The sequence below is a fragment of the Echinops telfairi genome, unplaced genomic scaffold, assembly GCF_000313985.2.
Source record: "Echinops telfairi isolate 266 unplaced genomic scaffold, ASM31398v2 ScPeMD7_23;HRSCAF=83, whole genome shotgun sequence".
Classification (NCBI taxonomy): Eukaryota; Metazoa; Chordata; class Mammalia; order Afrosoricida; family Tenrecidae; genus Echinops; species Echinops telfairi.
Genome location: NW_022103920.1, coordinates 24,155,032 through 24,174,520, shown reverse-complemented (window position 1 = coordinate 24,174,520; position 19,489 = coordinate 24,155,032). Strand labels below are relative to the sequence as shown.

Genomic DNA, 19,489 nt, shown 5'->3' with positions numbered 1-19,489 from the left:
AATCTAGGAATCCGCAAGCCAATTCACATTATTATTGTGATAACATTGAAATATTGAGCCAATGCTTGATCCCAAATCTCTTAACTCATTTGTGTACATAAATAGAAGTAAAGAGTACTCCATTCTAAGTCAAGGAACCCAGGTCGAGTCATGATTAGGCAATTGGCTACTAACTGAAAGTTTGGTGGTTCAAACCCACCAGCCACTACCCAGGAAAAGATGCAGCAAGCTGATCTGTAAGCACCGTAGCCTCGGAAACCCTATGCGGCGGTTCTACTCTGTCTTATATTGAGTCTCTGTGAGTTCAACTCAACAGCAGCGTGTCCTGCTCTTAAGTCGAAGACCCTTTGATTTGCACTTCAATAAGCATGTGTAAAGTGAAGGCCAGGCAGCATGGATGGAACTGAAGGGAATAAGAGAGTCCCCTGGCCCTCGAGTCCTTCTTGATTGGCTCTGAGAGAAGTGACAGAGAGACAGACACAAATCGTTTCCCTGGCAGTCCCCAGGTGACAAGCAAGGTTCATTCCTAAGTGTGTCTTTAAGTCTAATTTGTAGGTAAGGCCGAACAGGTGCACACAGTTCTTACAAAGAAAAGGCTCAGAGTCCTTTCCATGATTTACAAGCTGCACAAGCAGCTAGTGAAGGTGACTGTGATGAAGACTACATGGCAAACCGGGGAGGATTCAAGACATTTCAAAGCGAGGACACGCACATACGTGCTCCATAATTAGACTCCTAACCCAGGGACTTAGTGTAATGTCACATAGACTTTGATTAAGTCAATAGTGGAAGTATAAAGGTCAGGAAACCACAGAGGGCAGAGAAGGTCATTCAGACTAAGGGCCTTGGAGGAGACCTGCTGGGGAGATGTCGTTTGTGCCGTGTCTGGAAGTCATGCTGCATGTACACTGGTAGGACTGCACTGGGAGGCCTTAGGACAAGGGGAAACAGATGTTGCTGAGTACAAATCATGGGAGTGAAAAAAGGGAAGCCTGGCATGGCTCCATGCAGGGAAGCCCTGAAAGGCGGGAGGGGGCATTGTCCCTGCACTGGGAGGCACAGAACCTGGGTCTGGGCCCTGCATCGCCAAGTGACAGCATTGATGAACTCGTGTCTCCTCTGGGAAACAAAGCATCTGATCCAAACCCCCCCATAGGGAAGCATCAAAATGACTATCCTGGGCTAGTATCTTCATCCGGCAAAGGCTGAGACTCAATCAGAATTCAGTAAATGTAGTTTAGGCCTAATTGGTCCAAACGAGGAGCCAGTAACGTTTTTGAGCATGCGTGCAAGAGGAACAGAGCTGGGCACTTGGGAAGTTATCCCAGAAAGACTGTAGAATGAATTCAAAGGCAGACATCCTGCAGAAGGAAGACCCATTAGGGCAGGATATTGGTACACCTTTTAGGTAACGAGAGCATGAAGCAGGGATATGGGGTGGCCAGAGGAGGGAGGTGAGGACCATGGGAATCCTCACTAGAGGGAAAATGGGCCAGGGGATACGGCCGTCAGGAAATCCGGGTCCAGCCCTCTGTCTGGCGTTCCCTTCAAGTTGTGATATGATTTCTGCGGATCTGCCTCCCCTCTGTGGATTCCCGTTATCCTTGTCTGTAAAATACGGAGACTCGATGAGATCTTTCCTGAGTAGTCCTAGGGCATCGGAGAGCTTCCCAGCTATCTGATCAATAGAGCATGTGAACCAATTAGATGAGAAAGGAAAGAGAATGATAGCAAGATATCCAAAATGATAGGAAGCAAAAACCAAACAGACAAAAAACCCTGTGCATCTGAGTTAGTGGGTCAGCAAGCTCCGATCATTGCTGGGAATGAGAAAGAGCAGGTCTGGAAGAGAGGACAATGGGGCAATCTCGAACCGTGTGAAGGGCTGCCCTTCTGGCAGTTAGACAAATGCTGTTATGCACATTAAACACATTAGTTCCATTAGATCTCCTCTACTATGTACGCCATAAAAACACTCTCTTTTAATTTATAGATTCTTTTCATTGGAGACTCGACAAACAGGGGGATAATGTACTACCTGATCGAAAAACTGAATGAAACCCTGCAGGAATGGCAAAAAGTACACGGTACCAAGTCCTATCACAACGTCCATGGTGGAAAGACTTTGATCAGCTACTCCTACTATCCTCAGTTCTGGATAGGCCCTTCAGTGAGGCCATCATTTGAGAAAGCACTGGAACATCTCTTGCAAAGGTACAATGGTCCTACTATCACTGGCACAATGCCACAGGGGACTGATGTTTTCCTAGCGGGCATAATTGCTCACTAAATATACAAGGTGCTGAGAAACTTAGACACCAAGTAATGTGGCTGAAAATGAGCTGGAAATGACAAAGAGGTCCTGTGATCAGAATTCCAGATATGGTTCAATGAAATGTGAGGCAATGCTGTTAAAATGTTTACCATCTGTGTAAAGACAACATGTCTTGTTTTTCTTTCTGGATTTCAGATCACGTCCCCTAGAGAATACGGGCCAGACTGTATTAGTTGTTGGTGGTGTTCAGTGGCTTAATTCTAACCACCTGCAAATTATCCACAAGGTTTTGAAGAGGTAAGTTTCTGCAACAATGAGCCCCATTAGTCTGCCAGGCTTTCAGAAAAAGAAAAAAAAATGCACTGTTGATGCGACTGAATTTTATCCAGACGTTATACAAAGGGCTCTTCGGAATTTGGAATGGAGCATTTAAAGTCTAGTTGAAAAATATTAACCTGTAATAGTATCTGATCACAACATGATTCATCGGTCTCAAAATTTACATTGACACCAGACAAATATGTCCAATAAGACACTATTCTGGGGGGGGTGTGTGTGTGTATGTGCAAATATATAACTGTTGTCCTATATGCTAACTCAAGAATTCCATCATGTTGTGTTTGTGTAAATCCAGCAGTATAAGCTCATCACTTTAGAATTCTGATTATTTTCATCCAGGGAAAATTTACCCGATATCCTGGTGATCATCAAAACATTGGGGATTGGATTCCATCTGCCGGTGGATGGAGTGCATTTTTTAACTCAGGTAACCCCCTTTCCTCTGGGCTATTTCAACTGCCTGGCTCCTCCCAGGACAGCTGCTCCTGTCTAAATGAGTTCCAACAACACTCTGATATTGATGAGGTTTCAACAAATGGAATGAGATCACATGTGTCTGGATTATCATTTCAACTCAACAATTATTCCCAGGGCAAGAAGACTCTCGTTGATAAATACATTTAAATAATGTTTTGAAATTTTGAACAATATCACGTGTCAAACTGCAAAAAAAAAAAAAAAGAACTGAGGGCAATCCAAGAGGGATTATGCTTTGAGTATCCCCGTCCCCACCAATGTAGTGTACACCTTTCAAGGCCATGCACACCCAAACAGAACAAACCCATTGCCATCAAATCCATTCCAAAGAATAACTCTATAGGAGCGAGTAGAACTGTCCCATAGTGTTTCCTCGTCTGTCCCCTTCACCGAAGCAAACAGCCGCCTCTTTCTCCCCTGGAGCAGCGGGTGGGTTTAAACCACTGGCCTTTCTGTTAGGAATCGTGTTCTCCTCCACCGCAACACCAGAGCTCATGAAAGGCTGCACATGCGCAATAAAAAGAGAAAGAAAAGAACAAATCCTGTATTTCCTTAAGGCTCATTCGGAAACCGCAAAAGACACTGTCAGTATCTGTGAGTCTTTGGGGAAAGAGGGCTTTTTTGAAGATGATGTCTAATGGTTGCCTTAAAAACACCATCTTTGAAGTCCTGTCCTTAGTTTTTCCTCTGGTTGGAGGTTCAGAAAGGAAAGGAGGTAGCAGACCGGTTCTTGAAGTCGATCAGAAATCAGTCTCCGCAGAGAAGAGAAAGACAAAACCTGTCTGCTCAAGCGGACAAGAGGAGCTCGCAGCAGCCTGGGCGCTGTGCCCTTGCAAAGGCCTGTCTGGCAGTAGCGTTGAGGACTGAAGAGATAGGGGCTGGCCTTTTAATAAACAGTCAGGGTGAAATGTAGTTTTGTGTTGCAATGGTTGCGCCTTGACTTCCCCAGCACAGTTTCGGGGCTCCCTGTCCTTTCTCGAACTTGGCGTGCCTGAACTTTAGGTCTGTGGTACAAAAACAGGAGGCCTGGCAGAGAGTGGCCAAAGCACAGCCTCACAATTCACCTCGCTGGGGTCTGAAGGGGGCTGTACAGTAGTGTAAACTGATTGGAGGAGGCATTTAACACCGGAAGTAGCTAACGGGTTCGGAAGACTTTGGGGGATTGTAAGAGATTCCTGATACTTTCTCTGCGAGTTCTGAATGGAATCTCCCTCATTGTTATTTGAAAGCTGCAGGAGAAGATGCCTTTGTCAGGACATTGTTGGTGGCTCCGGGAGGCTCTCTGAATGCAGAGTACCTGTGATTCCCTATGGTTAGTCTACTCACGCACCATCAGTGCAGTTCAGCACACAGGCAGCCTTTGTTCTGCATTTATATGTATCGGACACTGTGTCCAACACAATGTGAGATGACCCGACACGAGAGAAGCACGGGCTTCCTTTGACATCTGCCTCCGCGCAAACCCTGTGCCTTCCACCAGGGCAACGGTGAGCTCACCAATCTTCAAACGGACCGAAGCCAAGAGAAGGGGAGGGAAAAATGGAGGGAAAGGGGTGGCAGCATGCCATGAGCTGCCATCCTGGTGACCGGTGCCCTCACCCACCCGCGCTCTTACAGAAAGTAGAGCCTAGCAGGCAAATAGACAACAATACCCATCGCCTTGGACATGGTGGGTCAGGAAGGGGCAAAAGACAGAAAATAATTGTGACGCAGAGGCAGCAGCTGGAGACTCCCCTGCACGCCATGCTCCCTACAAGAGAGCCCCTTCTCCACCTGCCTACTCCAACTGACTCACAAACTACCCCGATTCTTCTTGAAACCCTCTTGAAGCCTCACAGCCCGGCTGCTCCCCTGCCCCTGGTCGAGCTGCACTAGGACTCGGCTGGCCCGCAGGATAGGTTTACTTCCAATGAAGGATTTCTTAAAGGTTTGTGCATCCGTCTCCCTGTGAGAAGGCCATGTGAACACTGAGCTAAACACTGCCCTAGCCCTGCAGGTGCTAATTCATATTCAAACGACTAAATGACGTCCAATAAATAGAGATAGCGCCTATGGATTTCAAACCTTGGTTTTCAAATGGGGAACATTAAGGTATTTCGGTGGGGCTTGGTATGCAGTAAACCTAACAACTTCTCAGGAGAGGCCAGGTTCAAAATTGCATGTCTCTAAAATTACCTGTACGTTGCTCTCATATAGACACACATGTTCCTATTTATATTTTGAATAAAAAACGAGAGCACATCTTTAAGAATCCCACATAGCAATGATTCTTTAATCTCTGCCAATAGGACCAAGCTCTCCAAAAAAATATTTTCAGGACGTCTGCTGGCGTTCATACGTCATCAAGCAATCCTCTCTTAATAAAAGTCTTCATCCTTCTGCTCCATCCAGAGGGAAGTCCAGGACCTATGGACGGAAAATGTGATGATCCTGAATGCCGCCAAAAAGTACGGCTATGAGGTGGTTGACACGTTCCGTCTCACGATGGGGCGCCACAAAGAGTTCCTGGCGGGGAAGTGCGGATGCCATTTCCACGAGGTACTTCCGCGGGCATGCTGGTGGCCGTTACTTTGGATTTTCAAAGTCTCTCCTGGTGCCTTCTTGGCACTGCCAGTCTTGTTTTGCAGGAGAAAGCTACTTCAGAAGGCAGTTCAAGTTGTGCTCATCCTCAGGAAACCAAAGTCGTGGTCATGACAACACGCTTGTTGTTGACTGCTTTCTGGCTGGCTGGGGCTGAGGGCGAGCTCAGGTGGAACACAATGCAGCATTGCCTCGTTCTGCTCCATCTTCCTGCTCCCCTGCTATGTTGGAGGCTATTGTTACACTATTGGGTCAGGGCCTCTTCCCAAGGGTCTCCCTCCCCTTTGCCATTCCTTTAAGGTACCAAATACCGCGTACTTTTCTAGCGATTGGTGTTCTGAGATGAGCTGGACAAAGAGAACACGCTTCAGTTTTGCCATCATAGGCTCTAAGGACATTCCGAGAAGCAAGACTTGGTGAGCCGCTTGCAGAAAGAAGCCAACGAAAACCTTATGGAATTCACACAATCACCAAAAAAACAAACTCACCACCATTAAATTGATTCTGACTCATAGCAACCCGTAGGGAAGGGTAGAACTGCCTCTGTGGGTTTTGAACTGCTGACCTTGTAGCTAGCAGCCCAGCTCATGACCACTACACCACCAGGGCTCCTTGAAATCACAGCAAGCTGGCAGGAGAATGCTTGCACACTTCAGAGAACGTAATCGGTATACACAGAAATGATTGCATTGGTCTATGTTCTACTGCAAATTCAATTGTGAAAAACAAAAACAGGCAAGTAAGATCACTGGTCAGCACTTAACAGGAAGATGGGAGGCTGAAGGGTACAGGCCTTCTCTAACAGGTCCCAAGACATCCTGTCAGAAATGACACACACGGAGATGGCATACTGCTTCAGTCACATCAAACTCATGTGTGAAGCTAATGAGTGACTTTCTCCATTGGTTTATTCAGTGCTACATAGGAAGACCTGTATGGTGACACTGATTTTGTTAGCAACTAGTAACTAAATAGGCTTAATTGATAAGACAACACAAGTTTATTCTTTTTCCTATCCTGTCCAAATCCTCTATGGACTATTGTTTCCCTAGCTCTTGAATAAAATCTTAGCTAGGTCCTATAACTTTGAAATCACTTTCAGATAGTGAAAAGGGCACTAAAATTAATTCCAGGTATAGGAGAGGATCACACATCAATAGTAAAGTTGTCCAGTCCTGTGTCATAATCAAGGTGCTCTCGTGGTATAGTAGGCAACCAATTGAGCCCCTAACCACCAGGTCAGCAATTCGAGCCTACCAGCTGCCATGTAGGAGAACAAAGGGGCTGTCTGCTCCTGTGAAGACCTAAAGTCTCAGAGACCCAAAGGCACAGTTCCACTCTGTCCTATAGGGATGTTGTAGGTCAGAATTGACTCATTGGCAATGAGTTTTGATGGCATACACTGGAAGTAGGAGGGAGGATTAAAAGATTGTGTCCTATTTCTTCATGTCTTCTCCCATTTTCTTCTGCATTGGCTCAAGGTTGGGAGAAAATGTTAAAGACAAGAAAGGTCTCCTTCAACTGGCATGGGTACAACCCAAGATATGATCTCTGGGTATAGAATGCTTGTTCTTGCTTCTGTGGACTCATGTGAAGACCCTGTCCCCATTTGGACCCTGTCCCTGCACATCCCATGAAAGAGGCACTATCAGTCTGAAGCTAGATTTCTTTCTTGGCCCCTTGGCTTTCTGGTTGGCTATGCCTCTGTCAGGAGTCCCATTGTTACTGCAGGAACCCCCCCTCTTGAAAAGTAGTCACGTAACTCTAGGCTTACTATACTCTGTTGCCCACACAATCCACAAGAAACACTCTGGACCATTGCTGTGTCATCACTGGAAATATAGCTAGTATCTCATTCTCTCTTTCACCACCTCTCTGTCTATCTAACTAACTAACCCTCTCTCTCTCTTGCTCTCTGTTGCCTTAAACTCTCCCTATCGCTGCAGTGTCTCAATTTGGTATTATTTTAATATCAAACCCTAATGGCACAGCTCCAGCTCTCCAAGCCCAGCCCCCGCCCCCACTAAGCTTAAAGAAAGAGCCAGCAGCTCCCTAAATGAGGCAGGGAGGAAGATTCGGGAATTTTCTCAGATAGAAAGTCTCTCTTTCTTTTGATGAAAAATAGGGTTTGCAAAACTGGATTGTGTCCACACTCTTGCAAGTTCTGCACAGGTGCCTCATACATACATGGATTTGCAATGTGAGGCTATGCTGCACTCCTCTTGCTTAACTTTAGGTCTCAGGAGTTTCCGCTGAAACTGACATGGAGAGAGTCTCATTTCATCATCTTGTCACATGCTGATTCATTCATTCCCTGCTTGCTTATCCCCCTGTGTGAGCCACCACGTGCTCATTTGTGGCGGGCCAGAAAAATCGCCACTAAAGAGTCCTTCAGCTCCTGTGTCTGACTCCTTTGCTGATGGTCAGAATCCATCGTGGCCCCTAGGTTCTTACAAATACTCACAGAGTGAAACACTCTGGCGGTTCTTCTGTGTGAGCTACTGGTGGACGTCCACATCTTCTTATAACCTGCCGCACCTCAGAGAGTGCAAGTCCACAGGCCAGGAGAGGGGACAGCCAGTGTGACACTGTACATTTTGTTCTAGCAGCTTGAAGGTTGGCCAGGCTATTGAAGAACAGATTTTTAAGCCATCAGATTCCGTGTGTCTACTTTTTTTCTTCCACAAGAAAATGTATGACCCTCAAGTCTCTATCTTATCTGGAAGGAGACAAGACTTGGGAACACAAAAACGAGGAACCTGGAAGAGTGAGACACGGGCTTGCGGCTGAGCCAGCTCAGACCATAGCTGGCCACAAGAGCAAAACAAAGGTGAAGGGCGAGGCCATGTCCAATAAGGGCATGATCGGTAAATACTCATTCAAGAAAAGAAGACGCAGAGTGGTGCACGAGAGTCACAGACCACAATGACATCCACGATCCCGCATTGTCAATAATAATAAATATTCGTCTACAAGGGAACACAAACACAGCCAGGCAAGATGAACAGGAATCAGTAGATGAAAAGGTCTATGCCCACAACCACCAATAGGTTTGGCAAATGATAGTCCTCCATACATATTTATAGATGCACCATAAGCAGATCGATGTATATAAAAGAGCAAACAGGAGGCAAAATGAATGCGTGAACTTCTTAGCAAGAACCAAACAGTCTGAAGGAAAGTGCCAAGGAACCGGGGGCTCTGGACCACAGCTGTGGAGAATAGCCCCATGCCAACAAGTGAGAGAGAGAGAGAGAGAACCAGAAGTTTCCAACTCCACTGAATGGAAACTTTGAAAGACATCATAGAGATTGCTTTTGACCTTTTTTAGGAAGGGGTGCTTGATTGGGTGGCTGGGTAGGTGTTTGGTTGGATGATTGACCAATTTATCCACCTAGAATTTTGGGGGAAAGATGATCTGTCTTTTTGTTTTTAGCTTTTGTATTCTGGATGTGTATAAAGCAGATAGAACGCGTCCCCCGAATTCCAGCTTGGCCCCCATTCAAAACAGAAGCTGTCCTTCCCTTATGATACATGAAACACATGTATCTCCTGCCACAATAGCAACCAGTTTGCACACTAATAATCATGGAACCTGAGAAGCGCAGAAGCAAACCCGTAGAAGCACCAGGTGTGATCATCAGAAGCACCAGGTGTGATCATCAGAAGCACCAGGTGTGATCATCAGCTTTTCATGGCTACATTTTTTTTTTATCCTTAATTTGCGTGATGATGGTTTAAGCATGTCAGGGAAAATAATGTCACTGCATTTGATTTTATCATTTTGGGGGGTGGTGACTATGGGCAATTTACTTTTTCTTAATTCTGTTTTTAATGTATGTTACCTTGACATCGGGCTCCCCCAAATGATCTCTGTTGGCCCCATCTGAAGGTTTTCTGTTTGAGCTGGATCGTGTTTGCTTTTTCGGTTAAACACAGAGCGGATAAGACCACCTTTCTCCACTGCTTGGTCTCTAAGGCCATTCGTCTTCTAGCATAATTGTTGCTTAACTCTTACACCATTTCTACCATGTGTCCCCTGGGGCAAGACTATAGAAAATTATTCCCAAGGACCCTTAGTTATAAATGACTGGTGATGAAAATGAAGGTGGCTCCTTGAAAATGAAAGCACTCCTTGATGCCTCCCCTCAAGAGGTGCCCAGGGCATGGGCTATACCAGCCATCCTCTAGATACACCTCTCCTTGGGGCTTTGGAAAGAGTGCTGGTGGTCTAGTGGACTCTGAGATACTAAGCACAAGTTAGTGGTTCGAACCCACCATGGGAGAGATATGTGGCAATCTGCTTCCATAAAAAGGTACAGCCTTGAAAACCCTGTGGTTCTACTCTGTCCTATGGCCGAGGGCCACTCTGAGTTGAACTGATGCCATGGCATGGTTCTGGGTGTGGTTGGGCCTCTAGGAGCTTCTATTGCTGACGCTGATGTCTTTCTATTAATCGCTCTACACCACCACCCAGCATCTGAAATCTCTGGTAACTTGCACAATCATGAAAAGGCACAATTCCTCATGCTGTTGTAACGATGAATCTAGCAAGCCAGGGAGAAGTTGATTCCTGGTGTTATGCAAAATATATGCAAGGGCGAAACTGTTCATAACCATTCTGTTGAGCACCTTCTATGCTCATCTACTGAGCTTGCTGGGGAAAGTTCACTATAAAATAAGAACAAAAAATGAAATCATCCGTTGTTTAGAACCCTAAGTGTGGCTTGGTGGCTTTATATCTATGAATGCTAAATTAAACCACCCCACAATTGGCTCACAGATACTGGAGGAGGATCAGTATAATCATTAGAGTCAGACCTTGATGCCTCCGCTCCGGTGTGTGGTAAGATTCTATCATAGACATAACAAACCTACTTTGGTGAGCTCATATTTCCATAGGTGCGATGAAAGGCTGTCTCAATCACCTCCCAGGCACCCAGAGAGAATGTGTTGTCACCAAAAATCCATAAACAATTTCCCAAATGGTGTGCATCACTGTTGACAAAATTATTCCTCCTGATTAGAAAAGCAGGTGTTTTTCTTCATTGGGTGGAAATGAAATAATGTTTTCTCAATATTTATGAGGGCCAACAGACAGGCTCCAGTTGCTCTTGCTTCAGAGATGTGTGGGGTGGTGTATTCAATGGTGTGGCGAACTCCTGCTCAGAACAAGCTGAAACTTGGAGAGGGCACAATAGTCTTATCAACACAAAACTGTCTGCAGGAGGGGCCAGCCCACCACCGATTATGATCTGATCATTAACTATTCTAATCAGCTGTAAGAACCTTATATAATATCGCTGGTCTCTGGAAGAGAGAAGCACAGCTTTTGACTCAGTCAGCAAAAACCCTGGGGTACAACTACCCAACACGAATATGAGCAAACTGTATTTGCTTCCCATATCATACAAAGAAGAAAAGAGAGGTAAGCAAAGAGATTCTTTGTCAAAGATGGCTTTCTTTTTTTTTTTTTTGAGGATACTTTTTTAATTGTCAGTTTTTCTAAACCCACTCACTCATCCTTTTCTTTATTCATTATTTTCTTTTCTTTTTTTTAAACATTTTATTAGGGGCTCATACAACTGTTATCCCAATCCATACACACATCAATTGTGTAAAGCACATTTGTACATCGTTTCTCAAAACATTTTCTCTCCATTTAAACCCCCGACATTAGGTCCTCATTTTTCCCCTCCCTCCCCGCTCCCCCCTCCCGCATGAGTCCTTGATAGTTTATAAATGGGTATTTTGTCATTTCTTGCCCTGTCCGACATCTCCTTTCATCCACTTTTCGGTTGTCTGTCCCCCAGGGAGGAGGTCACACACAGTTCCATGTAATCGGTTCCCTCTTTCCTACCCCTTCTCCCTTTACCCTCCCTGTTTTGCAAAGATGGCTTTCTGAATCTCCATTCATTCTCTTTATCAATTAGTCTTATTTAAATAAACATGGGGGGAAAACTGTCCAGAATGTTTTCCTTTTGTATTATACACCTAAACTAGTTTTCTCTTTTTCCTTAAAATTTTCAGTTTTTTATCTAAACATAATGAAGGGAAAAATATTTCCAAAATAATTCAATTATCATCTAGAAGATGCTAAATTAAGTGATTCAAAAATAGTTAATTGATGTAGCAGATCCCAGCATTCAACTATCAGCATGACTTTTGAAAATAAACCAGCCATGATATTTCAGTTCCACAGATGTTTCTGAGTGTCAGCTCTTTATAAATTGTTATACTGTTTGTAAAATGAATTAGCAGAACATCTTGCAGAGGCCCATTAGCATCTCCAACTCAACACATTCCCAAAAGCAGTGTTATTCTCTGATATTGTCCACTTTGCACCATTGTGCGGTGCTCTACACACTCCGGCCATTATTTTCTCCTCCTTCTCTTTCTCCAGCCCCACTGACAACACCCAGCCAGCGAGTCACCAAATTTTGCTGGCCTCCAAAATAATCCTCCAAACCCTACCTCCACACGCTTGTTCCAATGGCATTGACTCTGCTTATTATTTTACCTTCTCTAGCATTTCTTTTGTAAGTCTGGTTCTTGAGCTAGCAATAGTGATGCAAAAGAAGTATTACATACTCTCTGTCCTTAAGAGGTTGCGATATGGAGGGCATAGAGCAGGGATTCAAACAACAATATCGTGAAGTCATCTACCAAGTGGCGTTTTACAGATCTACATAGGACATTTGTAATAGCAGAATGTAAAAATCCAACCTGATGGATTAAGGAGTTACGTGAACTCATCTTGAGGTAGCATCCAAGTTGATACTTTAAGGATACAGTATGCTAGTCATGGCAATATGGTGGAAAGAAGACCATGATAACCTGACGGGCAATGTGAGCAAAGATACAAGCAATTCTGTTTATTACCAGTTGTAAAAGGTTCGGGGGTGGGGGGTGGGGGTTTGATCAGAACCAGGTCATAGTATGAGCTTTGATGTTATCCTTTAGGTAAAAGAAAGCCATCAATGGGTGTGAAAAAGAAGAATGAGATCATCATCTATTTGTTTGAAATAGTTAAGTCTGATAACAATGAGGAAGGATTCGAAGGAGACCAAGTCAAGGAGAAAAGTTAAAACACTGCTTCAGAATTCAGGCGAGATAATAAAGAACCAAACCTGGCCAAAGATGACAGATGTAGAGAGATGCAAACAAATTCAAACCCTCTTTGGGAGAAAAAAAAAATCTGTAGGTCTTTCTCTGTGACATCGGTAAGTGGAAGAACCAGGGGTTATTTCCAGCGTAGGTGGCTGATTAGAGGGCTGAGCTGGCAAGTGAGAAGCGCAACTGAGCAGGTCCCAGCTTAGGGAAGAGATGAGTTCGCTCCTTAACACGTTGTGTGTGAGATGCCTGTAGGCTATCCAGGGGGAGATCCCTAACAAGCAGGTGGCTGTACCAGTCTGAAGCTTGAGGGACAGCATGGGCTGGACCTAAAGAGTTGGAAGTCATCAGAAAAGGGGTGGCAGTGGACGCCGTGAAAGAGATCCTCCCGTGAAAGTGAGTAGAGGAAGAGGCGCCAAAGACGGAACTCTTAGGATCGTTGCTCCCGACGCAATATTTGGAGACACGTTGGAAATTGTCTCTTTACATTTAGAGAATTAACCATTAGAAAGAAAACTCTAGAGGACCGTACTGCCATGGGAAGGGAAGGAGGGAAAACTTAGTAAAAGGAGAGATTAAACCATTGCCAACACTCTCGAGTGCACACAGTCATATGTAATTGATAGACCTTTTAAGACAGCTTTCCAAGGACTGAATGTTTCTGCCCTTCAGAAGGGCTTTTCTGACCACAGTGAGAGTAGTTCACATAAACTACTGGGGACCAGTATTAGACTACAGTAGGTTGGAGAAGTAGGAAATGAAGGACAGGAGCTGTTAAATCCTTCTACACAAGTAAGTGTAAGAAAGGGAAAAGAGAGTGGATTTAGAAACAGAAAGTGTGTCGACGAGAGGTCAGCTACAGGAGAAATGATGCTGCCATGTGTACAACAGAGGAACGGAATCAGCACCATGGAGGAGGTGGAGAATACAAGAGGGGGGTGAACATTGGAGTAATCATGTGAGTGAAGGCCAGACCAAGGACACCAATGAGAAGTAGGTAGAGAGAGTGCTCTCAGATGAACAAGGAGAGGAGGCTTCCTTCATCCCTGTCACTATTTGCCCTAGATTAGTGGGTCACTCTGAGTCAGAACTGACTCAATGGCAGTGAGAGTGAACATGCAATCTTTTCATCTAGTTTTACCTGTTCCAGTCCATTCTTCAGGCCTCCATCAGCATGCCCTTTCTACACTTCAAAGCCAATGTCATTAAAAAATTGCAATGGCTCTCCACTCGAGAGAACTCATAGACACCTGCACCACCCCTACTTTCCTTGAAGAAAGGTTCTTTCTCTGGAGTCTTCAGAGAAAGCCTGGTTTGGACTTCCAGCTCCAGAAGTCCAAGACAATAAAGCTCTATTGTTGTAAGGCCCTCACTTTACAGCACTTTGTTCCCACAGCCCAAGGAAACTACTACTGCTGATTAAAGACCTCTGTGGAAAAGGCCAGAGCAGCATCAAGCAGTCGCCCAGCAGGGAAGTCAGTAGCTGGAAATGTTGGGCCACACCAAGGGTTTCTAAGTAGCATCTTAGTGCCTTATTCTTAATGATACATGAATCTCAAGAAGTAAATGAAAACAAACACCCATCCATTCAAATCAAAGTAGATTCCTCCAGGCTCAAGGCATACATCTAAACAGAGCCGCATAAGAATTTAGCTTATAGTCAAGCAGAATAATTGAAGGCCATTCAAATCGTCTTAGGATTCAGCAGTCTGACTAGGCAACCACTTGGGGAACCGAGTTTAAGATTAAACCAGGGTGCTTTCCCCTGGAGAAATGTATGTGAGCACAAGACAGAACCCACCCCTTAGTTTAATATGAAAGGGGCCCTGCCACCCCTTCGCACCCATAGTGGTACAATACAACATTGTCATCTGTACGGAGGCAGACTGCCACTTCTTTCTCCCGAAGCTCAGCCGGCTTGCTCCAACAGCCAACTTTTCTGCTAGCACTTGAACACTCAGCCCCGTGTGCCACGGCGGGTTCCTTACATATTTGGGTGTGGAGACTGAAAGAAAGAATTCTCTGTTACCTGCCAAGACTGCATGCTGTCCCCAAATGGGATCCTGGTTTGCTAGGCCTGGCTTCTAACGATTGTTTGGCACTGTTTTTATTCCATTGCTGTGGGCTCATAAGCTCCTTTTCCACGTGGCACTGAATCGTGTGACTGGCCCTGAAGAAAGGCTTCTACGGTATACATTTCTCTAAAGAGACTCCATTGGCATATTCTACCTGGTCAATCTCATCTTCTCCAGCCTTAGAGAACGGTTACCTTCATTCCTATTCAGACCATGCCCATGATCGTGACTCACCTTTGGAACCAGAATAACCCCATAATCCCGACTAGGCTGACTTTCAAAAACTTGCATTCGGAAAATTGGTTTCCCTCTTGTTCTGTGAGGCTGGAACCACATCAAACGCTGCTTGGGGTCTTTCCAGGTCAAGAGTCGCCTGTAATCAGCCCGGCACCTCCCTACTCACCAAGTGTTTCTCTCTTAGCTGGCTTAATGAAAACTCAGATACAGTAGCTAATGGGCATTTTAATATAATCCATCTGATGATGACTTAACGTGAAATCATTTAGAAGTGTGAAAGCGTTCTTCCTAGAATGGTAAAGGTTTCAATGTTGGTATTGTTGTGCGATGTATAAACCGTTTTTCATGTGCTTGGGAAGTCTTTCCATAGCTATTGGGCCAAAAGCCAGTCAAGTTGAACTGTGGTCGCTTGCATGCCCTCTTAAATGTCTGTCTGTGTGCTCAAGTTGTTAATAATACGAAGACAAAGGAAGATCCACACTCCTAGACTGGGAGACCTGTTTGCATATAAGAAGCCTATTAAAAAAAAAGTAAAGTTCCTTGTATTCTGCAAAGCCCAGACCAAAGTTCAGAGGGTTAAGAAGGTCAGAGGAACGGAAACAGGAAACATGGGAGGGGGTAAGTGATATTCTGTTGTGGAGATTGCAGTCAGTGACATGAAATAAAGCGTGTGCACACCACAGAATGGAAACCTGTTTTGCTCTGTAAGCCTTCACACAATTTGCAAATAAAAAAATTAAACAATCCAACTAATTCCTTACCTGAGAAAAATAAACAAACGTTTATAGCCCTTGAAAAGCTATGAAGCACAGCTTCACTCTGAGGCGCATGGACTCATTTTGAGTTAGAAATGACTTCTGACTTCATGACACACAGAGCAGCAACAAATTTCTATAGTTCATGTCCTGCCGATAAGTAATACAGGGTCTTGAAACACTATCGGCAGTTCCCTGATTACAAGTATCTGATTTCTAAGCAGCCCATGGATACGAACTAACTCCATAACGCCTATTAAATTATTTGCCATTCTTCATAATAACCAATGGGTGATACACATCAAACATTATTATTACCATTGCTTTATTATTATTCAAAGATGTTATAATACATCTGGAAGTGTTTCTTTAATGTTTTTATCTATAGTCCTATATACTATACACTGAGACAAGCAACTGACTAACTGAAGTTTGATGGGAACCTTCCATAACTATTCCAACTTAAGTACAAATTCAACTTAAAGCCATATTGAAGAACAGAGTTTATTCTATTACTAGGTGTAACTTAATGTAAATTTGACCCTGGCTGTGAGAAAAAGATTATCATGAGATTTTTAATGATAGAAAATGCTGATCCAATGGTTCACCACACTTTGTGGAGACCAATGATCCTTTACTATGTGATCAATTCGATTTGTTCATAATTTTAAGTATAAGTAGATATAACAATGCTAGGCTCCCTGGTGGCCTAGTGGTTACGAGTTGTGCTGCTGACTGCAAGGTCAGTTGTTCGAAACCACCAGTAGGTCACTGGTCAGGAGAAAGACCAGGCTTTCTGCTCCCATAAAGAATTACCGTCTGGGAAAATCACAGGAGCGGTTCTACCCGGTTCTACAGGGTTGCAGTGAATCAGAATCACCTCCATGCCAGGGAGTTTTTGAGTTTATAGCAAATGTACAAAAAGAAAGTGAACCAAAAGGGTGTTTTGGTTTGTTAATAAAGAGACAGAATTGTTGAGGGTGATTTAAAGTTAGTGAAAAAGTGTCACAATGTTTAAATAATGTAAGCATCTTCCAAGTCCTAGATTGTTACTGCTCCCTTTCTCCCTAAGTAGACATTGTTTCTCCACTGTGATTGCCTCATCTGCGCTACATGTACACAAGAATTTAGAAGTTTCATGATCGGTAGAACTTGTCTCTGAGATGAACGTTGTACACAAGCATCAAGAGTCTTCTGAACCCTTTTCACGCCTCGAAGGTTTCTCTGATGTTGCCTAGTGGTTTGGGGGGAGTTGTTGTTTACTGAAACCATTATGCCCAGGCGGTAACCTCACAGTCCTATGGCTACCAGCTCTCTTCCAGAGCCACGTTCCAGTTGAGCCTCCTGTTGGAGGCTCACAACCCCAAATGGTCCTCTCCTTTTGGGAAAGACCCAAGTGGGCACATTTCCACAGATGAGATCAAAGGAAAGAAGTAATTAGCTCTTTCCCATAATAGGCATCAAACATCTTTCACTTACACAACATTTTCCATGCCTGAAGACGTAGCTAATTTCATTTCTTCCACCTTAGAGCTCAGAAAAATAGATACCACGAGGAAACATTCTGGAACTCAGAGATAGCAGCTGAGCGCATAGCAGATACTGAATTTTATTCAAATTAGTTCAAAGAAATGATGGCCCTGGAACAGCGTTTTGTGCCCACCATAAATTAGCACCAAGCCTCCGCCTGTACCAAGGAACTATTCATTACATGGAAACAGCATGATGTTTCTGACCTTGGGGAGCCAGCCCCAGACAATGCCTTTGAAGTCACTCCATTCTTGTGCTTACTTCAAGTATCTTAGACATGTGTCTTTATATAGTCCCCTTGAGGGGAGGGAGCACGTCTGAGTGACTCCATGTGCTTCCAAAAGCAGAGAGCGCCGAGGAATGAAAAGCAGATATTATAATAGAAGGAAGTCATTATGTTTCCATTTGACAGGATAGAGGATCATTTCTTCTCTGCTATAGCTTTTTCATGACCAAAGGATGACAAGCATGTGTGCTAACCACTTTAGAAATCCAGTGGATCCAGTGAAAAGTGCAAACTCCTGCGAGCCCTCCAACGCTTACTACCTACTCCACTGGAAGCTCGCTTACACTTTGCCATGCCGATCCACTTGAAAAATGCTTTCTTGATTTTAATTCCATGCGATTAAGACCACTTATAGCCTCTATATAACAGTGGTCTTTCCCGTCTTTATTTAGGGCCACCTCGTTTCTCCACAGTTTTAAAGCGAAAAAAGTAAAGGTTGTGGAAACCATTTGAATCTGCAGTATGAATGACTGCAATGTAAGTCTGAGCTACTCTTTGTAACTTGATATTGAATGTGCTTATGCGTGGCGTGGTCTTTAAGAAATCCGTATTTTGCCATCAAATTTTAGAGAGCCATAAAGTTTAAATCCATTGCTCACTAAGAGACAAAATTTTAGAGAACACAAATAATAGCACATCATAAAAGATACTTGCCAGTTTTATAAATATTTATTGAGAATGCAATATAGGCCAGTTCCTGTGCTAGACTCTGAGGGTTCAGATTTCAGTTCTCTGATCCCGGAAAAGAGAGCCATGTAGATACTTCCAGTTACAGCACGTGCTTCCCATTTACCCAGACTCCGTGTCCACTTGTTCACACTGAAACTCTAAGTCACGGATTTTAGGAAGGCCTGTCCTGAAGGACAACACTGACACTGATAGGATAAAATCCATACACCCACAAAGAAGACAAGCTAATGTCACTGCTCTACAGATGTACACAGCAACCACTAGTACCAAGATGAAGAACTGAAGATTTTACCCACATCTGCTGTCTGAAACTGAGCATTAAGCTTGTGGACAATCTGTAAGCAATTGGACATCCCCTTACAGAAGGGTTGTAGGGAGAAGACAGGCCAGTCAGGGTGCAGTATAGCACCAATGAAACATACAACTTTCCTCTGGTTCTTTATTGCTTCCTCCCCGCCTCTATCATGACCCTAATTCTACCTTCCATATCTGGCTAGACCAGAGCATGTACACAGGTACAGATAAGAGCTGGAAACACAGGGAATTAGGGACAGATAAACCCCTCAGGACCAATAATGAGAGTAGTGATACCAGGAAGGGAAGGGGAAGGGAAGGAGGAAAAGGGGGAACCAATCACAATGATCTACACATAACCTCCTCCACGGGGAATGGACAACAGAAAAGTGGGTGAAGGGAGACATCGGTCAGTTTAAGACATGAAAAATAATAACAATTTATAAATTATCAAGGACTCATGAAGGAGGAAGAGGGGGAGGAAAGGGAAAAATTGAAGAGCTAATACCAAGGGCTCAAGTAGAAAGAAAATGATTTGAATATGACTATGGCAACAAATATACAAGTGTGCTTAACACAATAGATGGATGTATGGATTATGATGAGAGCTGTGTGAGCCCCCAGTAAAATGATTTTTAAAATCATTTTATTAGGGGCACATACAACTCTTATCACAAACCATACATACATAAATTGTGTAAAGCACAATTGTACATCCATTGTCCTCATCATCCTTAAAACATTTGCTCGCCACTTAAGCCCCTGGCATCAGCTCCTCATTTTTCCCCGTCCCTCCCTGCTTCCCCCTCCCTCATGAACCCTTGATAATTTATAAATT

General features: G+C 44.0%; 1 protein-coding gene across 1 annotated transcript in view; it reads left to right on the top strand.

The window, feature by feature from the left end:
- CPED1 (cadherin like and PC-esterase domain containing 1) overlaps positions 1-19,489 on the top strand; it is a 337,576-nt gene that overhangs the window by 309,589 nt on the left and 8,498 nt on the right. Inside the window, exons 22-25 of the mRNA XM_013005960.2 lie at positions 1,994-2,214; positions 2,471-2,572; positions 2,954-3,041; positions 5,483-5,629. Coding sequence (XP_012861414.1) covers positions 1,994-2,214; positions 2,471-2,572; positions 2,954-3,041; positions 5,483-5,629 — 558 coding nt within the window. The remainder of the gene's footprint in view (positions 1-1,993; positions 2,215-2,470; positions 2,573-2,953; positions 3,042-5,482; positions 5,630-19,489) is intronic.